The sequence below is a fragment of the Hordeum vulgare genome, chromosome 7H, assembly GCF_904849725.1.
Source record: "Hordeum vulgare subsp. vulgare chromosome 7H, MorexV3_pseudomolecules_assembly, whole genome shotgun sequence".
NCBI classification, from domain to species: Eukaryota; Viridiplantae; Streptophyta; class Magnoliopsida; order Poales; family Poaceae; genus Hordeum; species Hordeum vulgare.
This window is the reverse complement of record NC_058524.1, coordinates 40,325,959-40,352,596: the sequence shown is the minus strand read 5'-3', so window position 1 is coordinate 40,352,596 and position 26,638 is coordinate 40,325,959. Positions and strand designations below refer to the sequence as shown.

General features: G+C 44.1%; 1 protein-coding gene across 1 annotated transcript; it reads left to right on the top strand.

The window, feature by feature from the left end:
• Positions 1-407: 407 nt before the first annotated feature.
• On the top strand, positions 408-12,794 carry LOC123412833 (3'-N-debenzoyl-2'-deoxytaxol N-benzoyltransferase-like). The gene is made up of 2 exons (XM_045105779.1): positions 408-2,077; positions 12,358-12,794. The coding sequence occupies exon 1, from the start codon at positions 642-644 to the stop codon at positions 2,049-2,051; it is 1,410 nt and encodes a 469-aa protein (XP_044961714.1). The 5' UTR covers positions 408-641; the 3' UTR covers positions 2,052-2,077; positions 12,358-12,794.
• Positions 12,795-26,638: the final 13,844 nt, after the last annotated feature.

Genomic DNA, 26,638 nt, shown 5'->3' with positions numbered 1-26,638 from the left:
GTATAAGTTAATATGCCCGTCAGCTATTTGATGACTACACCTCTAGTCGAAAGCGACCCGGCCGATCTTTTAAAAAGATCGATCGGCGGATGCATAGGTTTGTTTTGGACTTTTTCCGAAATGCTGGTCCGAAGATCAATTCGGCAGCCTTGGTCTGGCATCTGGTTGGACCAATCGGCATCGGCGCATCTGGTTGCCGACTTGTATATTTGCCGACTTGTAGTGATGCAAACGTACGACTGTTTGGATTTATTCAAACGTGTGTTTTGAATCCTGTAGGGATACAGCTATTTCCCGTGAAGTTTCTGAAAACCATGTAGCAAACGGACAGTATTGCTTGCATTGCATGCAGAGCCCGCCGGACTGACAAGTTGAAATGGTGTCGGCGCCACCGCACTACTGGCGCCTGGCGCTCCCACGTCGCCATTCGTCGTCCTGGAAACATCTCATCCAATTTGTTCCACCAACCGCGTCGCCATCGGTCCGCCGTGACGGGCCAGTGCTGTCTGCCGTGCCACGACCGCCACCTACTCCGACCCACACAAACGTCCCCAGGTTTTAAAGCGCGAGCGAGCCCTCTCCGTCCTTCCCTCCCACCGCCGGCCGCCGCGACAGCGCGGGCTCCCCTCCCGGCCGGCCGCATGGAGCCGCCGGCGCCTCCGCCCCCGCCCCCGCCGCAGCTGCACCTGCGCGTCCTGGACACCGTCAGGCTCTCCCCGGCGCGGCGGCCTCCGGCGTCGTCCCTGCCGCTCTCCGGCCTCGACGCCGACCGCAACGTGCTCGACGTCTCCTTCCGCACCGTCCGCTTCTTCCCTGCCCACCCGGTCTCCCTCGACCCGCTCGACGCCCTCCAGGCCGCGTTCGCCCACGCGCTCGGCCTCTTCCCGCAGCTCGCCGGCTCCGTCGTCCGGGAAGACGGCAGCGTCGTGTTCTCCGGGGCCGGCGAGGACGCCGTGGCCCTCGTCCTCGCGGCGACGGAGCTGACGGTGGCCGACGTCGACGCGGACAAGCCGGACTCGCCGCTGCTCGGCCGCCTCGCGCCCGGCGACAGCGACGGCGGGCCGGCAGCGCTTGCGCTCCAGGTCACTCGGTTCACGTGCGGCGGCGTCGCGCTGGGGATGCGGGTGGCGCACGCGCTCTGCGACGGCGCGGGGTCCACCAAGTTCCTCGTCGCCGCCGCGCGGTTCGCGCGGGGTCTGGAGCCGGAGGCCGCGGCGGAGCCGGTGTGGGACAGGCGGGAGCTCCTGGGCCCCAGGAACCCGCCGCGGGTGGTGACGCCGTTCGACGCCGTGCTCGCGACCGACGACGACATCCCGCGGCTTGGCCCGTACGGCGCGGCGAGCGACGGAGAAGGGCACGAGCGGCTGGCGAGGGAGTGCTTCCACGTCAGCGACGCGCGCGTGGAGGCGCTGAGGGCGCGGCTCGCCGCCGACGCCGGCGTCAAGTTCACGACCTTCGAGGTTCTCGCCGCCTTCATCTGGCGCGCCAAGGTGAAGGCCAACCAAACTGCCCCCGACGAGACGGTGAAGATGGTGTACTCCATGAACATCAGCGGTCTCCTCGACCCGCCGCTGCCGGAGGGGTACTGGGGCAACGTGTGCGTGCCGGTGTACGTGGCGCTGGCCGCGAGCGACCTCGCCGGGCGGCCGCTGGCGGAGACGGCGTCACTGGTCAGGAAGAGCAAGCGGGAGGTGGACGAGGAGTACGTGCGGTCCTACGTCGACCTCCAGGAGCTGCGGCGCGGGGAGGGCGGCATCACGGCGGGGCGGCGCGGCGTGAGCGCGTTCACGGACTGGCGGAGGCTGGGGCACTCGGAGGTGGACTTCGGGTGGGGCGGGCCCGACGCCGTGCTCCCGCTATCGTGGCGGCTGCTCGGGAGCACGCAGCCGTGCTTCCTGCTGCCGTACGGCGCCGGGGACGAGAGGCGGCGGCGAGGGTTCAAGGTGTTCGTCGCGCTGCCGGAGGAGGCGGTGGCCCGGTTCAGAGAGGAGATGGACGAGATACTGTGGCAGGATAGCCACACTGGCTGCACTTCAGTAGGAAAGCTATAAATTTGGGGATCGCTAGAAATTCGGAGGTATTGTTTATCTTCTTATATACTAGCAAAATGACCCATGCCTTACCAAAAAAAAACATAATCTTCAAAGACGTCCCCCTTGTCCCCTAGCAGAATGGCTTTCCTCACATCCCTCTCGTCCCTCCCACCGCCGGCGCGACCGCGACGGCGCTCCTCATCGCCGGCGGCTCGGGCCAGCACGCACGAGAGCATGACCGTGGGTAGTATCCACGTACGCCTGCGCGACCGTGTGCCGCAAGCCACGCGCGAGTCGGGCATTCTCGGGCCTAGGCCCGTGTCGAGCGAGGCCACGGCCCCGCCAGGAGAAGGCCCGCGTGCTACAGGATGCGGTGGTAGGGCTTCGACGATATCCCCACCCGCACCCGCAGCGTCGCCCATTCCAGATCTCTCCTCCCTCCTCGGCCATTTCTGGGAAAAGCTAGGGTTTCGCCACCTAGGGTTCCACCTTCATTCGGCTGATGGGAGGGGAAGGTGAGAGGAGATAGCAGATCGTTCGCGGAGGTGACATCGTCGCCACCGCGGAATCCGCCCATGGCAGGGCGAGAGATGGGTGGCCGTGGGTTCCGCGGAGATGGAGGTGGCGAGGGTCGATTCGGGCGCGGCGGAGGTGGTGGCCGAATCGGACCTGGAGGAGGTCGCGGCCATGGCGGAGGCGGAGGCGGCCGCAACATGGTGTGGATGCGCGAAGCCGAGGATGGCGGGCAAATCTCCTCCAACATAGATCCACGACACGACGGTTCTGACAAGGCCAGATGGGAGGCGGCGGCCATGGAGGTGCAAGGAGGAACCCGCGGGGAGAAGTGGGGCGACAACAGCACCCAGGTCGCTGCAGGCGGATCTGCGGGAGGGCGACTTCAGGAGACGCGTCCACAACAACAACGTGCTGATCGTCGACATCCCACTCCCGGCAAGAGGAACGCCTCTCCACTAGTGGGAGGCGCCGAGGTTTGCGTCACTTGCAAGGATCCTGGGCACTTGCCTGTGTGCTGTCCGCGTGCTGTTTGTGGTAGATGTGGGATTCATGGGCATTTGGCTCCGATATGCAATACTGTTCTTCCATGGGAGTGTGTAGCACCCATGTGTGGGTTCCAGGCAGAGGGAAAATGCTTTTTCTATATCCATGATCATAGTACTCCTAGCCAGACTACTGATAGAAACAGGTTTATTGTGATATCTGTGGTAGAAGGTCATGCATCTGGTAGACAGTTGGAGGAATTCTTTAATTCATACATCAATACTAACTGGAGGTGCTCGGCGAGATCTATTGGCCCTAATACCTTTGTTATGAGATTCCCATCTCCTAGAGATGTGGATAAAGTTTGCTTTGCTGAGAGTATGAATGTTAAGAGTTGTGGTGTTGTTATTAATTTGAGAAAATGGTCTGAATCTGTGGGAGCTAAAGGGTTGCTGAATGTTGCTTGGGTTAATGTGAGCAATATTCCTCTGGATAAGAGACATGAGAAGAACATTGCTTATGTGGGATCTCTTGTGGGAGTAACCTTGGAGATTGATAAAGCTACTATAAATAGACCTGAATCTGTTAAGATTAAGTTGGGTTGTAGAGATGCTGAGGATATCCCTGCTTCAGCAAAAGGGGTGTTGGGAGGACACTTTTATGAATTCTTCTATTCTGTTGATAAAATCCTGATTAAAAACCCTCCAAGGGAGAAAATTGGAGTGTAGCAGGAAAATGAGGAAGGTAATGCTGCTAAAAAAGCTAGATTCACTACTGAGACTCCTGGGGAAAGAAACATTGCATCATCATCGAATATGGGGGAGTCTTTGGCTCCCCTGGGAACAACTGGTGGGTGTTATGGAAAAAATGTGGTGATGAAACCTGTGGAAGAAAATATGGAGGAGGAAAAAAAAATGGGAGTGAGGACATATTATCTGAGGAAGAAAGTGAGGAAGTGGGAAATGAGTTGCTCATTGATACTATGGTGGAAGAGGCTGAGAAAAATCAAAACAATGAGGAAGGGGGAAATGTGGATTCTGGAATGGTATCATATGATGAAATTATTGTGAATTCTCTGCAGATTGTGCCAACCTCTATATCTATTCCTGGCAAAAAATTCTTATCATATATTGATGCCTGTATGGGTGAACCTGTGGTGACTGAGATGGATCCTAGTGACATCTCTGATGACCAAAAAAAAATCCTATCTGGTGCAGTCCCCTGATAACTCTGGTGAGAAAGTGGAAGTGATCCCTACTCCCCCTGTGAGGGAGGAAATGCAAACCAGATGTAGCAAGAGGAATATGGGAGGCAATGTGGAACATATGGGTGTCAGAGCTGAGAGGCTGGCTCAAAAGAGAGACCTGCAAGGTAATAGCATATCTCATGGTAATTCTTTTGAAGTTTTATCAAATCTTGAGATTATATCTGCTGCTGTTAAAATGGGTGTTAATATTCCTAATGATGATTTTGATTCCATAGATATTATAAGAGAACTTGAGATTTCTAGAGCTAATATTGCTAAAAAAGTTGATAAAAATGATATTCGACATGATACAGTTTTGTTGATTACTAATGCTGCTGGAGATCATGGTGTGGCGCCGGTGACAAGAAGATCGTGTCGGTGCTTTGGCGATGGAGATCAAGAAGCACGTGATGATGGCCATATCATGTCACTTATGAATTGCATGTGATGTTAATCCTTTTATGCACCTTATTTTGCTTAGAACGACGGTAGCATTATGAGGTGATCTCTCACTAAAATTTCAAGACAAAATTGTGTTCTCCCCGACTGTGCACCGTTGCTACAGTTCGTCGTTTCGAGACACCACGTGATGATCGGGTGTGATAGACTCAACGTTCACATACAACGGGTGCAAAACAGTTGCGAACGCGGAACACTCGGGTTAAGCTTGGCGAGCCTAGCATGTGCAGACATGGCCTCGGAACACATGAGACCGAAAGGTCGATCATGAATCATATAGATGATATGATTAGCATAGGGATGCTTACCACTGAAACTATACTCAACTCACGTGATGATCGGACTTGAGCTAGTGTAAGTGGATCATGAACCACTCAAATGACTAGAGAGATGTACTTTTTGAGTGGGAGTTTAGCGAATAATTTGATTAAGTTAAACTCTAATTATCTTGAACATAGTCTAAGTCCACTTTGAATATATTTGTGTTGTAGATCATGGCTCACGCGACAGTCATCCTGAATTTTAATACGTTCCTAGAGAAAGCTAAGTTGAAAGATGATGGTAGCAACTTTGTAGACTGGGCTCGTAATCTTAAGCTAATCTTACAAGCTGGGAAGAAGGATTATGTCCTTAATGCTACTTTAGGAGATGAACCACCCGCTACGGCTGATCAGGATGTTAAGAACGCTTGGTTAGCACGTAAGGAGGACTACTCAATAGTTCAATGTGCAGTCTTGTATGGCTTAGAACCGGGACTTCAACGTCGCTTTGAGCGTCATGAAGCATTTGAGATGTTCCAGGAGTTGAAGTTTATCTTTCAGAAGAACGCCCGGATTGAGAGATATGAGACCTCCGATAAATTCTATGCTTGCAAGATGGAGGAAAACTCATCTGTCAGTGAACATGTGCTCAAAATGTCTGGGTACTCAAACCGTCTAGCTGAGCTGGGGATTGAACTCCAGCAAGAAGCTATCACTGACAGAATCCTTCAATCACTGCCGCCAAGCTACAAAGGCTTTGTGTTGAACTACAACATGCAAGGGATGAACAAGTCTCCCGGCGAGTTGTTTGCGATGCTGAAAGTCGCAGAGTCTGAACTCCGTAAAGAGCATCAAGTGTTGATGGTGAATAAGACCACTAGTTTCAAGAGAAACGGCAAAGGCAAGAAGGGCAATTCGAAGAAGAGCGGCAAGCCTGTTGCCAATCCGACGAAGAAACCCAAAGCTGGACCTAAGCCTGAAACGGAGTGTTACTATTGCAAGGGTATGGGTCACTGGAAGCGCAATTGCCCCAAGTATCTGGCAGATAAGAAGGCGGCCAAAGAAAAATCAGGTATATTTGATATACATGTTATTGATGTGTACTTAACTGGCTCTCGTAGTAGTGCCTGGGTATTCGATACCGGTTCTGTTGCTCATATTTGCAACTCGAAACAGGAACTGTGGAATAGACGAAGGCTGGCGAAAGATGAAGTGACGATGCGCGTAGGAAATGGTTCCAAGGTTGATGCAATAGCCGTCGGCACAGTGTCACTTCAGTTACCGTCAGGATTAGTGATGAACTTAAATCATTGTTATTTAGTGCCTGCGTTGAGCATGAACATTATATCTGGATCTTGTTTATTGCGAGACGGTTACTCTTTTAAGTCAGAGAATAATGGTTGTTCTATTTCTATGAGTAACATCTTTTATGGTCATGCACCGAATGTGAGAGGATTGTTCATATTGAATCTTGATAGCGATACGCATATACATAACATTGAGACAAAAAGAGTTAGAGTTAACAATGATAGCGCCATATTTTTGTGGCACTGCCGCTTAGGTCATATTGGTGTAAAGCGCATGAAGAAACTCCATGCTGATGGACTTTTGGAGTCACTTGACTTTGATTCACTTGACACGTGCGAACCATGCCTCATGGGCAAGATGACTAAGACTCCGTTCTCAGGAACAATGGAGCGTGCAAGTGACTTATTGGAAATCATACATACCGATGTGTGTGATCCGATGAGCGTGGAGGCACGCGGCGGATATCGTTATTTTCTCACCTTCACTGACGATTTAAGTATATATGGTTATGTCTACTTGATGAAGCACAAGTCTGAAACATTTGAAAAGTTCAAGCAATTTCAGAGTGAAGTGGAAAATCATCGTAACAAGAAGATCAAGTTCCTACGGTCTGATCGTGGGGGTGAATATCTGAGTTTCGAGTTTGGTACTCACTTAAAACAATGTGGAATTGTTTCACAGTTAACACCGCCTGGAACACCACAGCGTAATGGTGTGTCCGAACGTCGTAATCGTCCTCTATTAGAGATGGTGCGATCTATGATGTCTCTTACTGATTTGCCGTTATCATTTTGGGGCTATGCATTAGAAACAACTGCATTCACTTTAAATAGGGCACCATCAAAATCCGTTGAGACGACACCATACGAACTGTGGTATGGCAAAAGGCCAAAGTTGTCGTTTCTTAAAGTTTGGGGATGTGATGCCTATGTCAAAAAGCTTCATCCTGAAAAGCTGAAACCCAAAGCGGAAAAATGCGTCTTCATAGGTTACCCAAAAGAGACAGTTGGGTACACCTTCTATCTCAAATCCGAGGGCAAAGTGTTTGTTGCTAAAAATGGAGCTTTTCTCGAGAAGGAGTTTCTCTCGAGAGAATTGAGTGGGAGGAAGATAGAACTTGACAAGGTTGTCGAACCTCTCATCCCTCTGGATGGTGGCGCAGGGCAAGGGGAAACCTCTGTCATTGCGACGCCGGTTGAGGAGGAAGTTAATGATCATGATCATGAAACTCCAGTTCAAGTTTCTGTCGAACCACGCAGGTCGACGAGACCACGTACTGCTCCAGAGTGGTACGGTAATCCCGTCTTATCAATCATGTTGTTAGACAACAATGAACCTGCAAATTATGAAGAAGCAATGGTGGGCCTAGATTCCAACAAATGGCTAGAGGCCATGAAATCCGAGATAGGATCCATGTATGAGAACAAAGTGTGGACTTTGGAGGTACTACCTGAGGGCCGCAAGGCTATTCAGAACAAATGGATCTTTAAGAGAAAGACAGACGCTGACGGCAATGTGACCGTTTATAAAGCTCGACTTGTGGCAAAGGGTTTTTCACAAGTTCAAGGAGTTGACTACGATGAGACATTCTCACCCGTAGCGATGCTTAAGTCTGTCAGAATCATGTTAGCAATAGCTGCATTTTTCGATTATGAAATCTGGCAAATGGATCTCAAAACGGCGTTCCTTAACGGTTTCCTTAAGGAAGAGTTGTATATGATACAACCCGAAGGTTTTGTCGATCCTGAGAATGCTAACAAGGTGTGCAAGCTCCAGCGATCCATTTATGGACTGGTGCAAGCATCTCGGAGTTGGAACAAACGCTTTGATGAGGTGATCAAAGCTTTTGGGTTTATACAAGTGGTTGGAGAATCTTGTATCTACAAGAAAGTGAGTGGGAGCTCTGTGGCGTTTCTAATATTATATGTGGATGACATATTACTGATTGGAAAGAACGTAGAGTTTTTGGAGAGCATAAAAGGTTACTTGAATAAAAGTTTCTCTATGAAGGACCTAGGAGAAGCTGCTTACATTCTAGGGATTAAGATCTATAGGGATAGATCAAAACGCCTGATAGGACTTTCACAAAGCACATACCTTGATAAAGTTTTGAAGAGGTTCAAAATGGAACAGTCCAAGAAAGGGTTCTTGCCAGTTCTACAAGGTACGAGATTGAGTAAGACTCAGTGCCCAGCAACTGATGAAGATAGAGAGCATATGCGCTCCGTCCCCTATGCTTCAGCCATAGGTTCTATCATGTATGCAATGTTGTGCACTAGACCGGATGTTAGCCTGGCCATAAGTATGGCGGGTAGGTTCCAGAGTAATCCAGGAGTGGATCACTGGACAGCGGTCAAGAATATCCTGAAGTACCTAAAAATGACTAAGGAGATGTTTCTCGTGTATGAAGGTGACGAAGAGCTCGCCGTAAAAGGTTACGTTGATGCAAGCTTTGACACAGATCCGGACGACTCTAAGTCGCAAACCGGATACGTATTTATTCTTAATGGGGGTGCGGTAAGATGGTGCAGTTCCAAGCAAAGCGTCGTAGCATATTCTACATGTGAAGCGGAGTACATGGCTGCCTCGGAGGCGGCTAAGGAGGGTGTCTGGATGAAGCAATTCATGACGGATCTTGGAGTGGTGCCAAGCGCACTGAATCCAATAACCTTGTTCTGTGACAACACGAGTGCCATTGCCTTAGCAAAGGAACCACGGTTTCACAAGAAGACCAGACACATCAAACGACGCTTCAACCTCATCCGCGACTACGTCGAGGGAGAGGACGTGAATATATGCAAAGTGCACACGGATCTGAATGTAGCAGACACGCTGACTAAACCTCTTCCACGGCCAAAACATGATCAACACCAGAACTGTATGGGTGTTAGATTTATTACAATGTAATTCACATGATGATGTGAGGGCTAGATTATTGACTCTAGTGCAAGTGGGAGACTGTTGGAATTATGCCCTAGAGGCAATAATAAATATAGTTATTATTATAATTCTTGTATCAAGATAATCGTTTATTATCCATGTTATAATTGTATTGAATGAAGACTCATTTACATGTGTGGATACATAGACAAAACACCGTCCCTAGCAAGCCTCTAGTTGGCTAGCCAGTTGATCAAAGATAGTCAGTGTCTTCTGATTATGAACAAGGTGTTGTTGCTTGTTAACTAGATCACGTCATTAGGAGAATCACGTGATGGACTAGACCCAAACAAATAGACGTAGCATGTTGATCGTGTCATTTTGTTGCTACTGTTTTCTGCGTGTCAAGTATTTATTCCTATGACCATGAGATCATATAACTCACTAACACCGGAGGAATGCTTTGTGTGTATCAAACGTCGCAACGTAACTGGGTGACTATAAATATGCTCTACAGGTATCTCCGAAGGTGTTAGTTGAGTTAGTATGGATCAAGACTGGGATTTGTCACTCCGTGTGACGGAGAGGTATCTCGGGGCCCACTCGGTAATACAACATCACACACAAGCCTTGCAAGCAATGTAACTTAGTGTAAGTTGCAGGATCTTGTATTACGGAACGAGTAAAGAGACTTGCCAGTAAACGAGATTGAAATAGGTATACGGATACTGACGATCGAATCTCGGGCAAGTAACATACCGAAGGACAAAGGGAATGACATACGGGATTATATGAATCCTTGGCACTGAGGTTCAAACGATAAGATCTTCGTAGAATATGTAGGATCCAATATGGGCATCCAGGTCCCGCTATTGGATATTGACCGAGGAGTCTCTCGGGTCATGTCTACATAGTTCTCGAAACCGCAGGGTCTGCACACTTAAGGTTCGACGTTGTTTTATGCGTATTTGAGTTATATGGTTGGTTACCGAATGTTGTTCGGAGTCCCGGATGAGATCACGGACGTCACGAGGGTTTCCGGAATAGTCTGGAAATGAAGATTGATATATAGGATGACCTCATTTGATTACCGGAAGGTTTTCGGAGTTACCGGGAATGTACCGGGAATGACGAATGGGTTCCGGGAGTTCACCGGGGGGGGGGGGGGGGCAACCCACCCCGGGGAAGCCCATAGGCCATAAGGGTGGTGCACCAGCCCTTAGTGGGCTGGTGGGACAGCCCAAAAGGGCCCTATGCGCCATACAAAGAAAAATCAAAGAGAAAGAAAAAAAAGGGAGGTGGGAAGGAAGGGAAGGACTCCCACCCACCAAACCAAGTCCAACTCGGTTTGGGGGGGGGAGCCTTCCCCCCTTGGACTCGGCCGACCCCCTTGGGGCTCCTTGAGCCCCAAGGCAAGGTCCCCTCCCTCCCACCTATATATACGGAGGTATTAGGGTTGATTTGAGACGACTTTTCCACGGCAACCCGACCACATACCTCCACGGTTTTTCCTCTAGATCGTGTTTCTGCGGAGCTCGGGCGGAGCCCTGCTGAGATAAGGTTATCACCAACCTCCGGAGCGCCGTCACGCTGCCGGAGAACTCTTCTACCTCTCCGTCTCTCTTGCTGGATCAAGAAGGCCGAGATCATCGTCGAGCTGTACGTGTGCTGAACGCGGAGGTGCCGTCCGTTCGGTACTAGATCGTGGGACTGATCGCGGGATTGTTCGCGGGGCGGATCGAGGGACGTGAGGACGTTCCACTACATCAACCGCGTTCACTAACGCTTCTGCTGTACGATCTACAAGGGTACGTAGATCACTCATCCCCTCTCGTAGATGGACATCACCATGATAGGTCTTCGTGCGCGTAGGAAAAATTTTGTTTCCCATGCGACGTTCCCCAACAAAGCTAACAGTGTATATTTCGCAAAGGCCTGGCAAAAAAGCATATAACCAAGAAAGTCAAACCATAAAGTCTTCGTAGAATATGTAGGATCCAATATGGGCATCCAGGTCCATATTGAATATGATAAGGTCTTCGTAGAATATGTAGAATATATATCAATCTTCGTTTCCGGACCATTCCGGAAACCCTCGTGACGTCCGTGATCTTATCCGGGACTCCGAACAACATTCGGTAACCAACCATATAACTCAAATACGCATAAAACAACGTCGAACCTTGAGTGTGCAGACCCTGCGGGTTCGAGAACTATGTAGACATGACCCGAGAGACTCCTCGGTCAATATCCAATAGCGGGACCTGGATGCCCATATTGGATCCTACATATTCTACGAAGACTTTATCGTTTGAACCTCAGTGCCAAGGATTCATATAATCACGTATGTCATTCCCTTTGTCCTTCGGTATGTTACTTGCCCGAGATTCGATCGTCAGTATCCGTCTACCTATTTCAATCTCGTTTACCGGCAAGTCTCTTTACTCGTTCCGTAATACAAGATCACGCAACTTACACTAAGTTACATTGCTTGCAAGGCTTGTGTGTGATGTTGTATTACCGAGTGGGCCCCGAGATACCTCTCCGTCACACGGAGTGACAAATCCCAGTCTTGATCCATACTAACTCAACTAACACCTTCGGAGATACCTGTAGAGCATCTTTATAGTCACCCAGTTACGTTGCGACGTTTGATACACATAAAGCATTCCTCCGGTGTCAGTGAGTTATATGATCTCATGGTCATAGGAATAAATACTTGACACGCAGAAAACAGTAACAACAAAATGACACGATCAACATGCTACGTCTATTAGTTTGGGTCTAGTCCATCATGTGATTCTCCTAATGACGTGATCCAGTTATCAAGCAACAACACTTTGTTCATAATCAAAAGACAGTGACTATCTTTGATCAACTGGTTAGCCAACTAGAGGCTTGCTAGGGACGGTGTTTTGTCTATGTATCCACACATGTAAATGAGTCTTCATTCAATACAATTATAGCATGGATAATAAACGATTATCTTGATACAGGAATTATAATAATAACTATATTTATTATTGCCTCTAGGGCATAATTCCAACAGGCTTAGCTGCAGTTTGTTGGTCCATTTGGTTGGCTCGGAATAGGGCTACCTTTGAGAAGAAATTGATCAAAACTCCTTTTGAGATTGCTTTCACAACGAGTGCATTTATGGATTACTGGGCAGGTATGCAGAAACCGGCGATGGCAGAGAATGTCAAGAAGGGAGCCCAGCTGCTGAAGAAGAGCGCAGCTCAAATGTTGCGGCTATGTGAGCCGCCGAGGGGAGAAGCAAACGAGCAGGCTGAGGATGAAGAAGTGTGGGATGAATGGTGATGCTGATTTGCGGTGATGGTGGCTTGTTGTCCATGGTGGTGCTCGAGGTTTTATGTTCTGTTGGGCGTAAAAAATTTCAGTTTGGTCTTTGTGCGTTTTTGGTGAGCCTGGTCTGGTGATAGCTATTGTGGGGTATCTGGTTGTGGTACTGATACTTGTGCTCCTTGTGGTGTAGTTTAGGGTGATATCAGGTTTTCGTCCCGCAGTTCATGTTCCTGATGACAAACGTGAATGGCGGGTTTCCTGATATTGCTCTGAACTCGTTTTTTTCCCTTTCCCTCTCTTTTCTGGTCCTAGTCTCATGAATATTGTATTTTCGTTATGAAAGTAATGGAAAGGGGAGAAAGCCCGGTTCGAAAAAAAATGTTCACATATCATCGCTTGATTTTAAAATTTTATGCACAAATGCAAGAAAATGTTTCTTCTTTTAAATTTATTCACAAGTTGAAGCAATCTTTACATTTTCAAAAAATATATATCATGGTTGTCAAAAATCTTGGTAACTCAAATATTTATTCTGAATTTCAATAAAAAAAATTAAAAAACATACAATAATAATTCGATCCATCCAACAGTTAATTCTTCAAAATTCACACAGTTATATTGTCACAAAGACTTAGAATCATTAATGTTTAACTACATACATTACATCTTTCGTGAACAATTTTACAAATATGGGAAAAAAAATAAAATCCAGAACATTTTTTACAATTTACAAACATTTACTAAAAATCGTGAATATTTTTTATATTTCGAACGGGTTTAAATATTTTCTTTTGAATTGGCAACCAATTCAAGAAAAGGCGAACATAATTTTTTATGTTGGAGGATTTTATTTTAAATTCACAAACATTTTTTGAAACGCATGAAGTTTTTCTAAATAAACAAACATTTTTATAAATCAGTAATATATTTATTAAAATCATGGACATTGTTATAAATCAGTAATATATTTATTAAATTCATGGACATTATGTTTTCGTCAACATTTTATTTCCAAATTCCTATTTTTTAATATGCAAAAGTTTATGTAATTCTAAATTATTTAAATTAGAAATAAACAAAAATGGAATGGAAAATTTTAAATAAAAAAAAGAAACTATCAAAACAGGCATTAGCTATTTTTAAAATTTTAGGACATTTCTTAAATGCATTAACATATTTTCAATTAGGAAGCATTTTGTTAAATGACTTTAATAATTTTGAATACATTGAATTGTATTGGAAATCATGGACTTTTCTTATTGTACAAATATTTTTCTAAAATTGCAACATTTTATTGTATATGCGAGAATTTTATACAAAACTCCGAGCAGTTTTTGAAGTCACTAATATTTTATTTTTTAAATATGTTGATTTTTATTTTTCAGTTTATTAAAATTTTAAAGATTATTTGAAGTCCTAAATTATTTAAAATAAAAAAATAAAACGGGACTGAAAATAAATAAATAAACGGAACTAAAAGCAGGCGTCTGTGCATGGGCCGGCCCATACGGTGTACTGGATATTCTCCCAGCATGCAGAGCGTAATATAGGAGGTTTTTACATGGTCGGCCCAGTCCAAGATTTTGTGCTTTGTGAAACGTTTTCTATTACTTACCGGTGGCATGGTGGGTAATTTATGCAAACTTTAAGGGTAATTTACATGACGGACGACCAGAAACCCTATTTGCTTTATTATTAGGGAGAGAAATCTGTCAATCTTCTGGCCCACATTTGCACCACGAGGTCCAGGAGAAATTGGGCAAATTCCATCGTGTATAAATTTAGAGATATATATCGCAACCTAGTCGTATGATGCTATCAAAATTCAGAGTAGAACACAAAACAGTTCGCAAACAAAGGTTGTTTGTTTACGTCCAAATAGTCTAAGTAGGTTGAGAATTTTTAAATTTGGACCAGCTACGACAGTTTCCTGAATTTAGAATTTGGGCTAGTTAATTTTTCATCCTCCGTTGAATTCTAATCAAACGGAGACAAAAAAAACCATATACGGCAGAAATTGACTGACCAAAATTCTGATATGTTGATTTCCCTCACACGGCCCAACTAGTGCATTTGCACAGAAAGAAGCCTCAAAACATCAATTGGGCTGAAGCAGCCTACAACCCCCTAACATTAAAGAACAAATGAACACAATTAAAATAAAATAGCAATTAACTGGTATTAAACAAACACAATTTTGAAGGGAAAACAATATTATGCAACTATGTGTGACAGAACATAACATAAAAAGTTCTATTTTCTGTGGCATTCTTAGTCCCCCTATACTAATATATAAAATAAAAGATAAAATCTAAACAATAAATAAAGTTTTCTAAGAAATAATAACATAGTAGCATTTGTATTACCCTAAATGAAGATAAAAAAATTAAAAAACATATAATGAAAAACATTGTACACAATTTACATAGAAATTGTAATAGTAAAAATTCCAAAAAGAGAAGTTATTTAAGAAGGAATGAACTAGTGGGAGTGATATTACCCTTAAAGAAGAAGGAATGAAAAACTATAGGAAAATAAAAAAACAAGCTTTTCTAAGAAAAAATGAATTAGTGGCAATGGTATTACCTTTTCACAAAACTAAAATTAAAAATAAATCTTCAAAAAAAATGCACACAATTTTTTCACTAAAATTACAGTTTTGGTCATATGCATAGTATAAGATAATGATAGTGCAATTTTTTGCATTCTAGTATAATGTTCACACATATTGTGTAGTACTTGTGTGTTTAATAACACAAAAATAAAAAGTAATGCTTTCTAAAAAGAGAATCAGTGGCATTGGCATTGCCCTCGAAGAAGGAATAAAATGAAATAAATCTAAATACAAAAACTAGGACATAAATTGCACATTCATTGTATGCATGAATAAAAATATAATAGTGAAATCTTCGCACTCTTGTATAACTAGTAAATGTGTACATGCAATGCACAGTGATATTAGTAGTGTATTAATTGCAACAAACATTAGGTAGGAGATATTTACATATTAATTATGGAATTATTGTTGATGTTGATATTTGGTGTGATACTAATTGCACGCATTAGATTGAATATTATTTATACATTAATTATGCGATTGCCGTTGGTGTGTTGATATTTTGTATTATATTAATTGAATACTAAACATGTTGAAAGCTCACCTTGTTGGATTGACATGGTTTGATCTGGTTTGACTGACCTGGTTTAAATCGTGGGATTGACCTGGTTTGATGGTCGATATTAGTTAGATATTTCTCCTTGGGTCTTTTTATATTGGTATATATAGATTTACACATATACTCTCTATGTTCCATAATATAACGTGTATTAGTATTCAAAGTCAACTACTTGGATGTTTGACCAGCTTTTTAGAAGAAAAACACATTTAGGCTCACCAAGCATCCAAGAGGTACCATTCAACAAAAAGGAAAATCGACTAAAAAGAAAGAAAAATCAAAAGCAAAAACACAGAAAAATAGAAAGAAAAAGAAAGAAACAGATAATGGGCTTTAAGCCCAATATAAAACCGACTAACCAACAAGGGTCGGTCGAATTTTCAGCCTAACCACACATGAGGGACAAAATGATGGACTAACCCAAATTTAAAATGCAGGCAACTTACATATAGCTAAAGTCCTTTCAATTTCAAGTCAATATTTAAAATGTAATGCAAGTTTAGTAAAAACAATATGACTTTTTTCTTAGAAAATATGTAAAGTTGCACTTATTAGAAATCAAACATAGGAAAAAAGCATGCGGGATTAGAAAATTGATAAGAAAAATATCGTGGCTAGCTCTTAGGCTTTTCCAACGGGAGCAAGATCATCTTGCCAAGTTAGAGAACTAGAGCCACAGGAGCAATGCTACACATAAAGACGACATCGTAAGTAGTTAACTTAAACAAACTTCCTTATATGGGAAGATTTTCTAGTTAGATGCAAATCAGGAGAGGAGCCCACTTAGTGGAGAGACTAGTGAGGAAGATTTCGTAATAATTATGTAGATTTACCATAAGTGTAGCATTTTTGTCAGCCACGTGATGAGAGGTATGTATGTGGCAGAGCCAGATAAAATGGATTAAGGAGGAAGGGCCCTGGTGACCCGTCTTCATCGAGGTGAAGCCATTGTAGCCAAATGCTCATACGAGCATCAATGCAACTACAACTACTGAAATTTACGCGAGAACCTAAGAAGAAGGTATGTTTTATATTGACATCCTTTTAAACGACCCAAATTTCTACTTCCATAGTTTCTTCACCTATCACCCGTGTTATGGGTCACGCCCCCTGACGCATAGGTGGGATTACTACGAAGAAGTAAGCAACTCAACACGAGATAGGGAATATGCCTTGTCATTAGGGTTTCTCTTCTCCGTTGGTCTTCTTGCAGTATCGACAAATTGGGTGTAGGATCCATGCCAAATCGCCACATATTACATAGGCATCAAGGGAGTTGTGACCATACGTTTTTTCCCTGGAGAACAAGAAGGAGCTCTAAACCCTAACAATGTCAGCAGGGACAAGCTATTCACCGATGGTTGGAAGGAAGGATGTAGTTGATCTAGTGGAGAATTCAAGGATATGGAGTTGCATGTGTGGTGATTGGGAATCTGGAGGAAAAGGAGTTTGAGGCAGAGGTGGGGTGTATGACAATTGCTAGGGTTAACACAGACAAAGCTTTTTGTTCGTCAGCATTTTTATAAGATTAAGTTTGTTTGGGGTTTGGCCCAAACTCGGAAATTCCACGAAATATGGGAATTTATTAATCTTCCAGATGTTCTACCTACCACACTGAAAGGAAGTTGTGCATGTGAGTCCCTGGATTTCTAGATTTTGGGGTGATTATCGAGGGTTGTGATGGGAAGGTTGATCCTAAGTCGATAGTATTGGGTGGTTTGGGGGAGGGGGCTCAAAATCACAATGTTCTGGACCTCTATTGCCATGAATCCATTATTCAACAACTGGCATGCATGATAGGCAAGATAAGAGAGGTGCAGCTACGACCAAATCTGTATTATGAAGGAGATTATGTAAGCAGAGCCCCTTACCTGGTTCACTCCTTTGAAGGTGGAGGGGAGACATATATTGGTCAAGAAATATGAGAAGATTCCCTTGTACTAGCAAGTATGTTGTCTCATGGTACATGGTCATGAGGAGAGTGGCGATGGGGTGTGGAAGGAGGAATATAATAAGTGGGATAGTTAGATGGTTATGGAACATAGGATCATTGCTTATGCAACATCACTGTATCACATGGAAAAACTTGTGAGGACTTCCGGATATGAGAGTGCTTATGGTGTTTGAAGTAGTGGCTAAAGTGGAGGATTATCTGTCTACTAGAAGAAACCACTGGATTTTGATCTTAGAACTTTTTCTGAGTATCACATCGGTATGGTCCCAACTCGTAAGGAAAGGTGGGAAGGATCCTTGGAGACTCACATGTTGGTATGATGAAGCTACAATAAACCCTTGGCACAAGACATGGGAGATGATGAGGTATCTCAAGGCAGATTGTGATCAACAATGGCTCTATATAAATGATTTCAACGAAGTTCTTGGGTGGGGAGAACAATTCGTCCCTAATTACTATGATATGCACATGCTAATTTGTTTAGAGACACGGTGGATGTCTGTCAACTTTGTGACCATGGATATAGTGAACTTGATTGGGCTTTTAAGTGGATAATTCGGAACTAAGAAATTTGGAGCGTGTGATTAGATCATATGCTTGCTTCTCCAAAGTGGTGCACCATGTTCCCATATGCAGACGTTTGTCTTCTTACCACAGTCAAATAGCATCATTTTGTGATTCTTTTGTATGACCACATGAAGGCACAAAATAGGAGGACTGGCGACTTGAGGACCTTCATAGTCGAATAAATGTTGGAGTGCCATACAGACTTAAAGTCGTTTCTAGAGCAAACTTAGGGTCAGAAAAGGTGGCCTCCATTGGAGCCTTGTATGATAAGCTAACGTAGATAGTATCCTTGATTCTGAGATGGCGTACGTCAGGGTTTCATGCGATATGTCGGGACGTTTCCTCGCCCCGCAAGCGTCTTGCCAACTTGAGTGTTGGGGAAGATCGCATGGGAAACAAAAAAAATTCCTACGCACACGAAGACCTATCATGGTGATGTCCATCTATGAGAGGAGATTTGGATCTACGTACCCTTGTAGATCGCACAGTAGGAAGCATTAAGAAACGTGGTTGATGTAGTGGAATGTCCTCACGTCCCTCGATCCGCCCCGCGAACCTTCCCACGAACCGTCCCACGATCCGCTCCGATCTAGTGCCGAACGGACGGCACCTCCGCGTTCAGCACACGTACAACTCGACGATGATCTTGGCCTTCTTGATCCAGCAAGCAATATGGAGAAGTAGATAAGTTCTCCGGCAGCGTGATGGCGCTCCGGTGGTGGTGAAGGACCTACTCCTGAGGGCTCCGCCCGAGCTTCGCAGAAATACGATCTAGAGGAAAAACCGTGGTGTTTGTGGTCGGGCTGCCGTGGCAAAAGTTGTCTCAAATCAGCCCTAAAACACCAGTATATATAGGAGGGAGGGGGAGGGACTTGCCTTGAGGGCCAAGCCCTCAAGGTGCGCACGCCAAGGGGGGGAGTAGGACTCCTACTCCAATCCTACTCAAAATAGGATTGGAAAGTGGAGTCCTTCTCTTCCTTCCCATCTTTTTTTCCTTTCTTTGGTTTTTTTTGCTTATGGCGCATAAGCCTTAATGGGCTGTCCCACCAGCCCACTAAGGGCTGGTGCGCCACCCATAAGTCCTTTGGGCTTCCCCCAGGAGGGTTGCCCCCCCTCCCGGTGAACTTCTGGAACCCATTCGTCACTCCCGGTACATTCCCGGTAATGCCCGAAAACTTTCCGGTAACCAAATGAAGTCATCCTATATATCAATCTTCGTCTCTGGACCATTACAGAAACCCTCGTGATGTCCGTGATCTCATCCGGGACTCCGAACAACATTCGGTAACCACGCATATAACTCAACTATACTAAAACATTGCCGAACCTTAAGTGTGCAGACCGTGCGGGTTCGAGAACTATGTAGGCATGCCCCGAGGTACTCCTCGGTCAATATCCAATAGCGGGACCTGGATGCCCATATTGGATCCTACATATTCTCCGAAGATCTTATTGGTTGAACCTCAGTGTCAAGGATTCATATAATCCCGTATGTCATTTCTTTTGTCCTTCGGTATGTTACTTGCCCGGGATTTGATCGTCGGTATCCGCATACCTATTTCAATCTCGTTACCGGCAAGTCTCTTTACTCGTTCCGTAATACAAGATCCTGTGACTTAAACTTAGTCACATTGCTTGCAAGGCTTGTGTGTGATGTTGTATTACCGAGTGGGCCCCGAGATACCTTTCCGTCACACGGAGTGACAAATCCCAGTCTTGATCCATACTAACTCAACGGACACCTTCGGAGATACCTGTAGAGCACCTTTATAGTCACCCAGTTACGTTGTGACATTTGATGCACACAAGGCATTCCTCCGGTGCCAGTGAGTTATATGATCTCATGGTCATAGGAACAAATACTTGACACGCAGAAAACAATAGCAATAAAATGACACGATCAATATGCTACGTATATAATTTGGGTCTTGTCCATCACATGATTCTCCTAATAATGTGATCCCGTTATCAAGTGACAACACTTGCCTATGTCCAGGAAACCTTGACCATCTTTGATCAACGAACTAGTCAATTAGAGGCTCACTAGGGACAGTGTGTTATCTATGTATCCACACATGTATTTGAGTTTCCAATCAATACAATTCTAGCATGGATAATAAACGATTATTATGAACAAGGAAATATAATAATAACTAATTTATTATTGCCTCTAGGGCATATTTCCAACAGTATCCCACTTGCACTAGAGTCAATAATCTAGTTCACATCACCATGTGTTTCTAACGAATCCAACACCCATATAGTTCTGGGGTTTGATCACGTCTCACTCGTGAGAGAGGTTTTAGTCAACGGTTCTGAATCTTTCAGATCCGTGCGTGATTTACAAATCTTTATGTCATTTTTATAGATGTTGCTACTACGTGCTATTCGGAAATACTCCAAATGTCTACTCTACTATACGAATCTGTTTCACTACTCATAGTTATTCGGATTAGTGTCAAAGCTTGCATCAACGTAACCCTTTACGACGAACTCTTTAACCACCTCCATAATAGATAAAAATTCCTTAGTCCACTAGTTACTAAGGATAACTTTCACCGTTGTCCAGTGATTCAATCCTGGATCACTCTCTGTACCCCTTAACAGACTTGTGGCAAGGCACACATCAGGTGCGGTACACAGCTTGGCATACTTTAGAGTCTATGGCTAAGGCATAGGGAACGACCTTCGTCCTTTCTCTTTCTTCTGCCGTGGTCGGGCTTTTGAGTCTTACTCAAATTCACACCTTACAACACAACCAATAACTCCTTCGTTGCCGATCTATTTTGAACTCCTACAAAAACTTGTCAAGGCATGCATTTCATTTGAAAGTTTTATTTAGCATTTTGATCTATCTCCATAGATCTTGATGCTCAATGTTCAAGTAGCTCTATCCAGGTCTTCCTTTGAAAAACCCCTTTCAAACAACCTTTATGCTTTACAGAAATTCTACATTACTTCCGATCAACAATACGTCAACCACATATACTTTATCATAAATACTATAGTGCTCCCACTCACTTCTTTGGAAATACAAGTTTTCTCATAAACCTTGTACAAACCCAAAAGCTTTGATCATCTCATCAAAGCGTATATTCCAACTCCGAGATGCTTGCACCAGTCCATAAAAGGATCGCTGGAGCTTGCATACTTGTTAGTATCTTTAGGATTGACAAAACCTTCTGGTTGTACAATCTTTCCTCAAGGAAAATGTCAAGGAAACAATGTTTTGACATCCTATGTGCAATATTTCATAAATAATGCAGCAACTACTAACTTAATTCTAACAGACTTTTAGCATCACTACGAGTGAGAAAGTCTCATCATAGTCAACTATTTGATCTTGTCGGAAACATCTTTGCGACTAGTCGAGCTTTTCTTAATAATGACTTATCACCATCATCGTTTGTCTTTCTTTTAAAGATCCATCTTTACTCAATAGTCCTACGACTATCAAGTAGTTCTTCAAAAGTCTACACTTTGTTTTCATACATGGATCCTCTCTCGGATTTCATGGCCTCCAGCCATTTGTCGGAATCCAGGCCCACCATCGCTTCTCCATAGCTCGTAGGTTCATTGTTGTTCAACAACATGACCTCCAAGGCAGGGTTACCGTACCACTCTGCAGCAGTACGCGACCTTGTCGACCTACGAGGTTAGCAGTAACTTGATCCGAAGCTCAATGATCACCATCATGAGTTTTCTACTTCAATTGGTGTAGGCGCCACAGGAACAACTTCCTGCGCCCTGCTACACACTGGTTGAAGTGACGGTTCACTAACCTCATCAAGTTCCACCATCCTCCCACTCAATTATTTCGAGAGAAACCTTTCCTCGAGAAAGGACCCGTTTCTAGAAACAAATACTTTGCTTCCGGATCTGAGATAGGAGATGTATCCAACTGTTTTGGATATCCTATGAAGATGCATTTATCCACTTTGGGTTCGAGCTTATCAGACTGAAACTTTTTCACATAAGCATCGCAGCCCCAAACTTTCAAGAAACGACAGCTCAGGTTTCTCCAAACCATAGTCTATATTGTGCCATCTCAATGAAAATACGCGGTGCCCTATTTAAAGTGAATGCGCTTTGTCTCTAATGCATAACCCATAAACGATAGTGGTAAGAGACATCATAGTATGCACCATATCAAAATAGGGTGTCGCTATGACGTCTGGACACACCATCACACTATGGTGTTCTAGGTGGCATAAACTGTGAAACAATTTCCACATTGTCTCAACTGTGTACAAAAAACTCGCAACTCAGATATTCATCTCTATGATCATATCGTAGACAGTTTATCCTCTTGTCATGACGATCTTCACTCTGAAACAACTTTGAACTTTTCAACATTTCAGACTTGTGATTCATCAAGTAAATACTCCTGTATCTACTCAAATCGTCAGTGAAGTAAGAACATAACGATATCCACTGCGTGCCTCAGCACTTATTGGACTGCATACATGAAAAATGCATTACTCCCAACAAGTTACTCTCTTGTTTCATGTGGCATGATTTGCATGTCTCAAGTGATTCAAAATCAAGTGAATCCAAACGATCTATCCGCATGGAGTTTCTTCATGCGTTTACACCAACAGGTATGGTTTGCATGTCTCAAACGTTTCAAAAATGAGTGAGTACAAAGATCCATCAGCATGGAGCTTCTTCATGCATTTTACACCAACATGACTCAAGTGGAAGTGCCACAACTAAGTGGTACTATCATTATTACTTTATATCTTTTGGCACCAATATTATGAACATGTGTAACACTACGATCGAGATTCAGTAAACCATTGAGGGTAATTATTCTAGAAAATAGAATAACTATTATTCTCTTTAAATGAATAATCGTATTGCAATAAACACGATCCAATCATGTTCATGCTCTACGCAAACACCAAATAACAATTATTTAGGTTTTACCACAAATCCCGATGATAGAGGGAGCGTGCGATGTTTGATCACATCAACCTTGGAAACACTTCCAACACGTATCGTCACCTCGCCTTTAGCTAGTCTCCGTTTATACCGTAGCTTTCATTTCAAGTTACTAATCACTTAGCAACCGAACCGGTATCCAATACCCTCGTGCTACTAGTAGTACTAGTAAAGTATACATCAATATCATGTATATCAAATGTACTTCTGTCGACTTTGCCAGCCTTCTTATCTACCAAGTATCTAGGGTAGCTCTGCCTCAGTGAACATTCTCCTCATAATACAAACACTTAGTCTCGGGTTTGGGTTCAATTTTGGGTTTCTTCATTAGAGCAGCAACTGGTTTTCTGTTTCATGAAGTATACCTTCTAGGCCTCGCCCTTCTTGAAACTAGTGGTTTTACTAACCATCAACAATTGATGCTCCTTCTTGATTTCTACTTTCGTAGTGTCAAACATTGCGAATCACTCAAGGATCATCATATCTATCCTTGATTTGTTTATAGTTCATCACGAAGCTCTAGCAGCTTAGTGGCATTGACTTTGGAGAACCATCACTATCTCATCTGGAAGATTAACTCCCACTTGATTCAAACGATTGTTGTACTCAGACAATCTGAGAACATGCTCAACGATTTGAGCTTTTCTCCTTTACTTTGTAGGCAAAGAATCTTGTCGGAGGTCTTATACCTCTCAACAAGGGCACGAGCATGAAATCTCAATTTCATCTCTTAGAACATCTCTTATGTTCCGCGACGTTTTCAAAAACGTCTTTGGCGCCTTGCTTCTAAGCCATTAAGTATTGCGCACTAAACTATCACGTAGTCATCAAAAACGTGTATGTCACATGTTCGCAACATCCACATACGACGCTCGAGGTGCAGCACACCGAGTGGTGCATTAAGGACATAAGCCTTCTGCGCAGCAATGAGGACGATCCTCAGTTTTACGGACTCAGACCGCAAATTTGCTACTATCAACTTTCAACTAAATTTTCTCGAGGAACATATAAAAACAGTAGAGCTATAGCGCAAGCTACATCGTAATTTGCAAAGACCATTAGACAATGTTCATGATAATTAGTTCAATTAATCATATTACTTAAGAACTCCCACTCAAAAAGTACATCTCTCTAGTCATTTGAGTGGTACATGATCCAAATCCACTAACTCAAGTCCGATCATCACGTGAGTTGAGTATAGCTTCAGTGGTAAGCATCTCTATGCTAATCATATCAACTATATGATTCATGCTCGACCTTTCGGTCTCTTGTGTTCCGAGGCCATGTCTGCACATGCTAGGCTCGTCAAGTTTAACCCGAGTGTTCCGCGTGTGCAACTGTTTTGCACCCGTTGTATGTGAATGTTGAGTCTATCACACCCGATCATCACGTGGTGTCTCGAAACGACGAACTGTCGCAACGGTGCACAGTCGGGGAGAACACAATTTTGTCTTGAAATTTTTGTGAGAGATCACTTCATAATGCTACCGTCGTTCTAAGCAAAATAAGGTGCATAAAAGGATTAACATCACATGCAATTCATAAGTGACATGATATGGCCATCATTATGTGCTTCTTGATCTCCATCACCAAATCACCGGTACGATCTTCTTGTCACCGGCGCCACACCATGATATCCATCAACGTGTCGCCATCGGGGTTGTCGTGCTACTTATGCTATTACTACCAAAGCTACATCCTAGCAATATAGTAAACGCATCTGCAAACACAAACGTTAGTTTAAAGACAACCCTATGGCTCCTGCCGGTTGCCGTACCATCGACGTGCAAGTCGATATTAACTATTACAACATGATCATCTCATACATCAAATATATCACATCACGTCATTGGCCATATCATATCACCAGCATACCCTGAAAAAACAAGTTAGACGTCCTCTAATTGTTGTTGCATGTTTTACGTGGCTGCTATGGGTATCTAGTAGGTCGCATCTTACTTACGCAAAAACCACAACGGATATGTGCAAATTACTATTTAACCTCTCCAAGGATCGCCTCGGTCAAAACCAACTCAACTAAAGTTGAAGAAACCGAGACCCGCTAGTCATCTTTATGCAACGAGGTTGCATGTTGATGTTTGTTGTGTATCCCTTGCAACGGCGCCAGAAATAGTTGTGTCGACGGCACCAGGAATCCTTCAGCTACGGCTACGCCTTAAGGGACTTCCTAGGCAAGTATGCAAAGGATTTCCCCCGTGGCCTTGGAGCCTTGCATTGGTGTTCCCTCGAAGCGGAAAGGGTGATGTAGCACAACGACGGTAAGTATTTCCCTCAGTTTGAGAACCAAGGTATCAATCCGGCGGAGGAGTATCTCAAGATCCTGCACAAACACAAAAGCTTGCACCCAATGCTATGAAGGGGTTGTCAATCCCTTATAGATTGTTTGCCAAGTGAGAACTGAATGCAACAAAGTAACAAAGCAAAGTAAAAGCGGAGGTGTAAACGATGGATGTGAATAGACCCGGGGGCCGTAGTGTTTACTAGTGGCTTCTCTCATGAAAGCAAGTAGATGGTGGGTGAAAAAATTACTGTCGAGCAACTGATAGAACCGCGCAAAGTCGTGACGATATCTATGCAATGATTATATCTATAGGCATCACGTCTGAAACAAGTAGACCGATACTTTCTACATCTACTACTATTACTCCACACGTCGACCGCTATCCAGCATGCATCTAGTGTATTAAGTCCATAAGAAAAGAGTAACGCCTTAAGCAAGATGACATGATGTAGAGGGATAATCTCAAACTAATGATAAAAACCCCATCTTTTTACCCTTGATGGCAACTACTTGATGTGTGCCTTGTTGCCCCTACTGTCACTGGGAAAGGTCACCACATGGTAGAACCCAAAACCAAGCACTTCTCCCACTTCAAGAATCATAGATCTACTTGGCCAAACAAAACCCAAGACTCAGAGAGACTTACAAGGATATCAAATCATGCATATAATAAATCAGCAAAGACTCAAATATATATCATAGATAATCTGATCACAAATCCACAATTCATCGGATCTCGACAAACACACCGCCAAAGAAGATTACATCGGATAGATCTCCATGAAGATCATGGAGAACTTTGTATTGAAGATCCAAGAGAGAGAAGAAGCCATCTAGCTACAAACTACAGACCCGTAGGTCTGAAGTGAACTACTCATGAGTCATTGGAGGGGCGATGATGATGATGAAGAAGCCCTCCAACTCCAAAGTCCCCTCCGACAGGGCGCCGGGAAGGGTCTCCAGATGAGATCTCGCAGAAACGGAAGCTTGAGGCGGCGGAAAAGTATTTTCGAGGCTCCACTGATTTTTTGTGGAATATTTGGGAATTTATAGTCCAAAGACCTAGGTCAGGGGGCGGACAGGGAGGCCAGAAGCCTGCCCACCGCCGCCTCCCCCTGGTGGCGGAGTGGGGGCTTGTGAGCCCACCTGGCTTGGCCCAAAAGCCCCTGGTCTTCTTACTTTTGGGAAAAAATCATTTCGGGGT

Coding starts and splice junctions, on each gene's coding strand:
- LOC123412833 (XM_045105779.1), top strand. CDS start 642: ATGGAGCCGCCGGCGCCTCCGCCCCCGCCCCCGCCGCAGCTGCACCTG.